This window comes from Benincasa hispida, chromosome 1, assembly GCF_027475165.1.
Source record: "Benincasa hispida cultivar pf3 chromosome 1, pf3_genome.v1.1, whole genome shotgun sequence".
Taxonomy (NCBI): Eukaryota; Viridiplantae; Streptophyta; class Magnoliopsida; order Cucurbitales; family Cucurbitaceae; genus Benincasa; species Benincasa hispida.
In genome coordinates, this window is record NC_143478.1 from 78,511,499 (window position 1) to 78,520,438 (window position 8,940).

Sequence of the window (8,940 nt, forward strand, 5' to 3'; positions counted from 1 at the left end):
GTTTTCCAAGTAGATTGGAGAAGATGATTTTGTAATCTTATATTATGTAAGATGTTCACCTTGAACTGATTCATCTAAGATTCTCATATTAGCCAAGTATAGCGAAGAACAATTGCATCAAAATGAATCTTTGTGGTTTAGTGAGTTTTTATAGTAGATATGCTCCTCGTGGTGTGAAAATGATCGTTGACATTCAGGGTTTTGTTCATTAACAAAACACGTCTCTCCTTTTCTTTTTTCGATCTCCTTAACATCATGATGATATTTGATATAATATTAATGTACATGTCATCTCACTCAAATCTACTAATATAAATAACAACTTAGATTATAGAACGTGCACGATAAACTACAAGGATATATTTTTCGATTACTATTATTGCTTTGAAGTTTCCTAATTTTAAACAGGTGCAGTTGCTTAGTCTAATGTTGATGCAATTAATTGGGATCAAAATTAATAAAAGAACCAAAAATGAACCTGCTAGTTATATTACTAATCCCCATGCTTTGCTAACATTTTAGAAAATGAATCTGGGTAGAGAGAACCTTGTTTTCTTCTGTCTTGGTGCATAATTGAAGCTACATTCTAGAGGATTTGTTATTAGCCAGGATGCAATTTTATTCTCATGCCTAAGTGGTTTAGTAGAAAAACCCTTGGGAATTAAATGGGAAATTTGGGTTGATCTGCTCTGAATCAAATGGAAAATCCCAATCCAGGATAGGGGAATTGGTAGCTGAAGTGTTGGCCGAGAAAATCTCATGAACATCAGGTTCTTGATGTTGCACATTATGAGTCCCTCCTACGTTGCTCCTTTGGCATGCGGATGGAGTGAAGTAGTTTGAGTCGGGTGTGGTTGGGGAGATAAATGACTGGGTAAAGCTTCCCAAGGAAGCAAGCGTGTCAATGGCTAAATTTGAAAAGCCACCATTTATAATATCCTTACATCCAACAGAAGTTGAGCTTGAGCCAAAGCAGAAAGTAGATGCCTTGTTTTCGAGCTTTTCGATGTTCTCAATGGTTTGATTACTGAATAGATTCTCTTGCAAAGGCTGCAGCTGATGATGGTCGTGGATGTGGCTGTGGTCCTGGTCATTTTCCTTCTTTTCTTGCTTATCTGGTGAATGACATGGTAGGGCTAAATAGTTCCCTTGGGAACAAGTGTGCTTTCCTCGGTATGTAATCTCAAACACAGAAGGGTCTTCATCTGATCTCTGCACTTGCTTTACTGCCCAACAATTCTGAGTATTGCGGAAAGTGCATCTATAGTAGCTTCTGCAAGTATGCAACAACCAGGTATTAGATTATTTGATGGAGAAATCTTATTATCTTTAATAAGATTATAACTATAGTTCAAGTCCTAAATCATGTTTTGATATGGAAAATTAGATTTATTTTCCCTTATTTGAAAGTAATTCTTGTACTTTATTTAGTTTAGTTTATGATGTTTTTCATTTTATTTTTTTTATATTAAATTAGCTTCTTGGCTTATTAAAGAAGTGGACGTTTACTTTGAATTTTGAGTTAGTTGACATTTCTGCCTCATTTATTTTTCTGTCAAACTCCTACTCAGTTCTCTTTCTATTTCTCTTTTGGGTTTCCTTCATATGGCCTATTGCATTCTTCCATTACAAAAACAATAAAACTTTAAGATCTCCCCTCCCGCTGGCATGTTTGTATTTATACACTGAAGGAATGATATTTATTAAAATCACTATGTGGATATTTGAATAGATTTTCAGTATAAGTCTTGCATGTCTCTCGAGGAAGAGGAAGAAATCATCTCACCTGGGATATGTTGCACCGAGGATGTCCTTTTGGCCATATTTTCTCCAGCTATAACCATCCTCATGGGGTCCTTCGAATCCGGTCTCAGAGTTCACTTTCACTTGTTCTGTCCATCTGGGCTGTGTCTTTCTGTAATCACAGATAAAGTTGTTTTAATTTTGTTTTTTAAAAAATTTAAATTTGTCTATCAATCAAATTCTTTTTTGTTTTAAGGTTGGCTTAGAAAAGTTGGAAAGAAAATTCTTCTATTCACCTCTTCTTTGATTCTTTTCTGGGGTCCTGAGGGTCCTTGAGACCTCTACCAGAGTCATCACTAGAATGGCTTCCATTGACAGAAATTGGAGAGCCTGGCAAACCAGGGGTTGCTTCAACCATCTGAGGCTGATTCATTGGTCCATTCCATTTCAGAATCAAAAGAGCCTTCTCATAGGACGACAAAATCCCTTGCACTAATAATCCTCTGCTTTCTTCTGCAGATGCTGAACTCAACTCTGCTCTCAGTTGCTTGGTAAGCTCCATCCCTTGAATTAGCTCACCAATGAGTGACTTTTGATCCCAGCTCCACCCACTTTCCATTTTCAATTCCTCTCAGTTTCATAAAACAAACTGAACTACTTTACTACTGTGCTAGTTGATGGTGGGAAGAACAAGAGTTGAGTACATTTATGTTTGGATTTGTAGGTTTGTCAAGAAGCCGAAGCTTCTATCTAGAAAGAAGAAGCAAAAGCAAGAGGAAATGGAAGACCCAAATGGTAAAGAATCAGAGACAACAAACATGGAAGTAGGCAGATGAGGTAATTTGGTTAACTGGGTATATATATATCTAAAACTGAAGTGGAAAAAAGGTAGAAAAAGAGAGAGATAGGAAGAGAGAATGAGGAGCTTTGGGTTTAAGAAGAACCAGAGATGGGTTTTTATAAAGAAAGGAAGACAAGTTTGTTTAATGATTTTAAAATCTGGTTGAAGAGTTAGAGAGTTGGGGGAAACTTTGACTGAAATCAAACAACCACCCCGAGTTGCTTTCTGGTCTTTGGTCATTGGTAGAGTGGAGACTGAGAGATTAGATTAGTGTGGAAGTCCAAGTTCAAAAGCTGACCAAGTCCACTTCCACTTGGATTTTAACTTCCAAAAGGGGTTCTCTTTCTCTCTCTAGATCCTACGGCTGTGATTTGACGAAGATGAAATTCCATGATTGAGATAGAGAGATAAGTAGAAAGTCAAAGTTCAAGCTTGGAGAGTAGACCAAGAATTTTCAAACCTTGCATCCGCGTTGTGGTATAATAGTAAACATGTGCTTTTGTAAGTTCTTTTATTATTATTATTATTATTTCTTTAAACAAAGAATTCTAAAGCTTATGATTGTGAATGGACAGCCCTTCTCATAACACCAGCTGGCTTGGATTTTTTGCATCACCAAATTCCAAGTGTTGAGACCATTTCTTCTCATACATTTACTAATTTTTCCAAATCCTACGTAAATTAGATCTTAGACCTTAGTCTTAAAGGAACTTTGTAGTCAAAATTAATGTTTTTCCTGTCTATTTATTTATCTTTATAATTTTGAATTTTGGTCATTCTCTTCACTATTCTATCTGATATGATGCCATAGTAGTATGATGATATGATGCAATTACAATTTGCTACACTTTTTAGGTTGTATTGTTTTAGTTAATTACATATTTGGTTCATGAGTAATCTTTTCTTACTTTCTAAACTTAAAATTTAACACTTTTCGCTTGTAAAAAAAAAATCTAACTTTTATTTTCATGAATCGAACTCGAGTGTTGGCATTTTTATCATTCGTTTTTTTTTTAATATTAGGTCATATTATATTTAATAATTCTTTTGAACACATGTTATTGTTTTTTTCTTTCCATTTTTGCCTCCCTATCATTTCCAACCTTCAATTAATTATTTACCAACTCATATGTATTAAAAAAAATAGTCGCGTTTGTGTTTAATTAATTACTATGAGCAGTGTTTCCTCTTAATTAATTTAGATGCCGGTCTCATTTGATTATGTTTGTTGTTGTTTAACATTGTTTTATAATCGTAATTATTATGTGGAATCTACACTCCCTTTTTTACTAACTTTTCATCATTTTCCTTTTTCATTACGTTTTCCTATGAAAGTAAGTAACAACAATGGATTTTTTAGATTCCCTTTGCACTTAGGTCAAAATGTAAACCTATCACGTTTGTGGCAATTTTAATTATTGATTAGTAAGCATAGCCTCAAACCAATTTTAATTCTAACCCGACCAACCTGGACTACCCAACCCAAACCACAAGGGTTGGGTTGGGTTAGATTTTATTTTGGGTTGGGTTAAAAAATGTTAAATTCGGGTTGGGTCTAGGGTAGACCATGACCCGACCCGACCATAACCGGTGACCAAACCCGATCCAATCTGGTGACCCAATCTGGCCCAACTTAGTATATATATAAGTTTAAAAAAAATAGTCAAATTAAAAAAAAAAAAAAAAAACAGAACCGGTGACCCAATCCAGCTCAACCCGGAAATTTTGGGTTGGGTTAGGTTGGGTTGACCCTCCAAAAAAGAAATAATAGGGTTCATTATCAATTTTTGGGTTGGTCTACAAAAATCTTCCAACCCAGTCTAATCTGGACTATGTACACCTATTTTCTATTATACCATATAATTTAATTCTCCAAAAATAGGTGGTATTTTGATTAGAAAAAAAACCATGGGTGTAGCATGCACTCATCATCCGTTGTGCAACTTTTGTTGCACCCAATAATCCATTTTGTTAATTATTAACAAGTTATTTTTTGATGTGTGCATAAAAAAGGTAGTATGAAACATAGGTGCAGCCAAGATTTGAAATATCGATGGAAAATATCGAGGTCTCAATTTTATGGAAATATCTATGAAAATTGATGAGAATTGTTATAATTAGTTTATGAAACTTTGATTGTGGTTTAATTAGACTATAATTAACAAATTTTAATTCACAATTTCTATAAAGTAAAATAACATTGTCTATTGTAAATATCTCTGTAAATGTTGATTGAGAGTAGAAATTTAAAAAAGAAATGGAAAATAATTACAAAATAATATAAAATTTAGGAATATTTTGAGATGAAATGATGTGAAAATTATGAAAGTTTTTTTATGGTTAAAGAAAGAAAACTCACATCAATTCATTTCGAAGGTGAAATAGTGTGAAAATTTAATGAAAAAAGTTTGAAAGAGGTTAAAAATATATATATGTTATTTTTTGTGGTTTTTACAAATTCAATTTCTTTATAAATGAAATTTTGGGTTGACAATAAAGCTAAAAATTGAGGAAAGTTGGAAATTAGAAAAAGTAGTCCATAAAAAGGTTTAATCCTTTGGCGAAATGACGTATTTTTTTTGAAATTTTCTTGAAATAATTTCGTTGAAATGGGGGAATCGGAATATTCTCTAAATTTTGAATGTCCTCGAATTTTTTTCAAAATGTTTCCAATCAAAATTTCTAGATATGGAATTTTTAAACCATGGATGTAGGCACCTAAGTATTATTATTTTGTTATCATTAATTAATTATGTAGCGGATGTGTCCATATTTTTCTAATTCATTTTACACCATCTTCTCTCCTACAAACTTCCCCAAGCTTTTATTATTATTTTTTCTCTCTATGTAGCGTTTGGCATTTGCTCCTCCTCTTTCATTCTAGAACGTTTAAGAAATGTTTTAAATCTTGTGATTTAAAATCTAAAAAATGATTTAAAATTAATTATTTTATTGAAACAAAAAAGTTTTGAAATGAATGTATTTAAAATTTTGCGTTTAGATGGTAACTAAAAAAGAAAAAATCAAGAATTTACTAATACAAATTTTTAACTATAATATATTAATTAAAAATTAAAATTTGACAAGATTAATTAAGTAATTTATTTTCAAATCATATGAAATTCCGTAAAATCCTAACATTTTAGTCCAGAAACTTTTTTTTTAAAGTAAAAACTGAATTTGATATCACTTTAAATTTTAAAATCATTCTATTTCATGTAGTACCAAAACGATGGAATTTATTAAAATCCATTACGAATTGAGATCCATCAAAACATGAGGTTCCAATCAGACCATAAATCTTTATTTAAGAGGGTTTGTTGAAGTTATTGCGACTAAAATACTCTCAAGATTTGACAATATTCTCCTTCACTAAACCAATTTCTGAAGAAAAAGAAAGGAAAAGAAAAGAATAGAATAGTGAAAGAGAATTAATAAACAAAATCTGAACAAAGATTTTTTTTTAAAAAAAAAAAAAGAAAAAAAACTAATAAACCCAAAAGTAATCAATAATACAACAATTGCTAATTTCTTCACCTATCTCAAAACTCACATATTGTTTACATGTTTGTTGTATATATGCATAGATACATGTCAAGTGTGGATATTCTTGACAATATATAGTGGATTTGTTTTTATTTTTGTTGAATTTTTTTTCATGGCTGTATAGATAATTTGATAAGTCAATGTTTTTTTTTTTCGTATTTTAGAATATGGTTAACCAACATGTTAATTAATCAATTATGATAAATTGGATCAAATATTTAAAAATAAAATGTGGAAAAGTGTGTACGTAATATGCATAAATGTGGGTAAGTATGTAACATGCTAATAAATACAAGCAAACAAAAATACAGGTAAATAAAAAGACAACCTCACAAACTAAATACTCATTAGTAATAATGAATTTCATGAAATATATATGCATAAATATATGTAAAATTATAATCATATTCAAGGAAAATGAGTGCGAGACCTAACTTTTGCCTTTAAAAATTTAAAATTATAATATGAGAAAACGTGGTAGATCCTAAACCCTTATTGAAAACAACATTTTCAAGAACGATGATTTTTCATGCTAAAATTAAAGTTGATTTTACACCTATCTCCGATAGCTTTGTAAACCGCAAAACTTTTCTATTGAAATTTAATACAATGAAAAAAATCCTCCAAATACCTATCCATGTATCAATTAGAAACCCCAATAAAACAGAAAATCTCCCAACCCCCTCACTACAAGAATGAAGCCATTTTCCGATGCGAAAAAGCATTGACAAAGATAAAAAATTTGTCGGAAGTATTTATGCCAAAAATATGAGTACCATTTGGTATTGACAAATATTTTATAACGCAAGGATAAGTCTATTTATGCAATAAAAAAACTGTATTAAATTTGTATTGTTTTTTTATTTAGAATATTATTAGATCAAATTGACAAATAAAATATCTCAAATAAATACCAAATTTCATTCAATACTGTCATATACGTCTAATAAATGTTTTATATGACACCTAATTAAAAAATAAAATTACATAACACCTAAGAAAAACTTGACATAGAAATAAAGTTACAAAAAAAAGTTAAAAGAAAATAAAAGTTGCTTGACGATATTAAGTGTTCACTCTTCATCTAGACAAAGAACATCCCACCGTACAGTTCACCCGCATTTAAGATAAAGATACAATATTTAAACTTACAACTTTCAAATAATATCTCACCCCACATTTAAGACAAAGATACAGCATCTAAACTTACAGACTTCTAAATCTCAAACAATGTTTTATACAAGTACTCCTTAAAATATTAGTTACCTTAGTTGCTATCATAATTGCACGATAGCAATAAATCTCAAACAATGTTGTATGTACACACTCCCTAAAATATTAATTATCTCAATTGTTACCATAACTACAAGATAGCAATAAATCTCAAACAATTTCGTATATATACTCTCTAAAATATAAACGATCTCAATTGTTACTATAACTGCAACACATAGTAATAAATCCTCGTTATGGGATATTTTTTTTTCATAATGTTAGAAAATCATGATAGGATGATTTTTGGAACAAAAACATCCACTTTTGAAAGTTAACACCTACTTTTTCCTCTCATCTACCTCATAGAGATTTGTTTTTATTACCATCGAAGAAAATATGATGATACAGTATGAACATTAACACACTGCCACTCCCCATTTCAATGTGACAGTGACAAAAATCAAATTGTACATATCTTTAACTTAATATTGATAATTGATATAATTTAAATATAAATATTGTTACGAAATCGACAATTAAAGAATACAAAAAGAAACGTAGAGATAAAGAAAATCGATACACAAATATACGTGGTTCAACGATATGTTAGTTCTGTCCGAGGGAGAACAGTATTATACAGCGCACTACTCTAAACCCTAAGATCATAATCATAAATAACTATAAATAAAAAAATATGCTAAATACGAATTTATTAGCGATGCCCGTACTTAGTTATTTGAAGCGCCAACAAACAAATTCAAGGTATTCTAATAAATATTTAAAAGATTTTGTTTATCCTGATTAGAACACGAAATGTTAGGGATTTTATACGGTTACATTGTTTTTTAAAATGAAAATTTGTCAAACAAATTTTAATTTGAGAGGATTCGGCAAATATCAAAGTATAATAATTGAAACACAATAATTTCACATACCCCCTACTCAAACGAAATGTTCTTCCATCAACCTTATGGCCTCCTTAGGCCCACTTGTAAAATGTAACGGGCCGTGTAAAATGGACGGCCCATTAACAATTAAAAAGAATGAGATTTTTACGTAAAAAGAGACCATATTTTTCAAAAATGTCCTTTTAAGTCTTATTTTTTTTTAAGAAAGGCTTTTAGTATTATTTTTTTTTGGATAAATTTAACCTTTTTTATTATTTTTATTTTTAATTTTTATATATATTTCTCTATTTATGAAGCTTCTTAACGATAGAGAAGAAAAATGTATTTAATATGATTTTTTTAACATTTTCAAATGAAGGGAGAAAATTTGAGATTTTTTCTTTTATTTAATTTAATTGGAGAGAGAAAATGCATTTAATGAAATTTTATTTTCTGTTTTCATTGGTTTCACGTATTTTTTTTTTTCCCGGATTCATGATTATTTAAAATATACTTAGAACATTTTGTTAGGTATTTAAAAATATTCTAAAGAATATATGAAATATACTGTAGTATATAAATTAGAGATTGATTCAATTCTTCACATAATCATCATTTTGTTTTTCATGTTGATTTTTGATATAAATATGTTTTGATATGTATGTCAATATATTTCGCCCTGATATGTATGTCTGTATACCTTCGAAC

The 8,940-nt window shown here is 30.3% G+C and overlaps 1 protein-coding gene across 1 annotated transcript; it reads right to left on the reverse strand.

The window, feature by feature from the left end:
- Nucleotides 1-345: 345 nt before the first annotated feature.
- Nucleotides 346-2,799, reverse strand: LOC120085685 (putative WRKY transcription factor 41). The gene is made up of 3 exons (XM_039041829.2): nucleotides 2,040-2,799; nucleotides 1,787-1,915; nucleotides 346-1,273 (listed from the first exon to the last, which is right to left on the reverse strand). Exons 1-3 carry the CDS (start codon nucleotides 2,360-2,362, stop codon nucleotides 640-642), a joined length of 1,086 nt encoding a protein of 361 aa, XP_038897757.1. The 5' UTR covers nucleotides 2,363-2,799; the 3' UTR covers nucleotides 346-639.
- Between the last annotated feature and the right edge of the window lie 6,141 nt (nucleotides 2,800-8,940).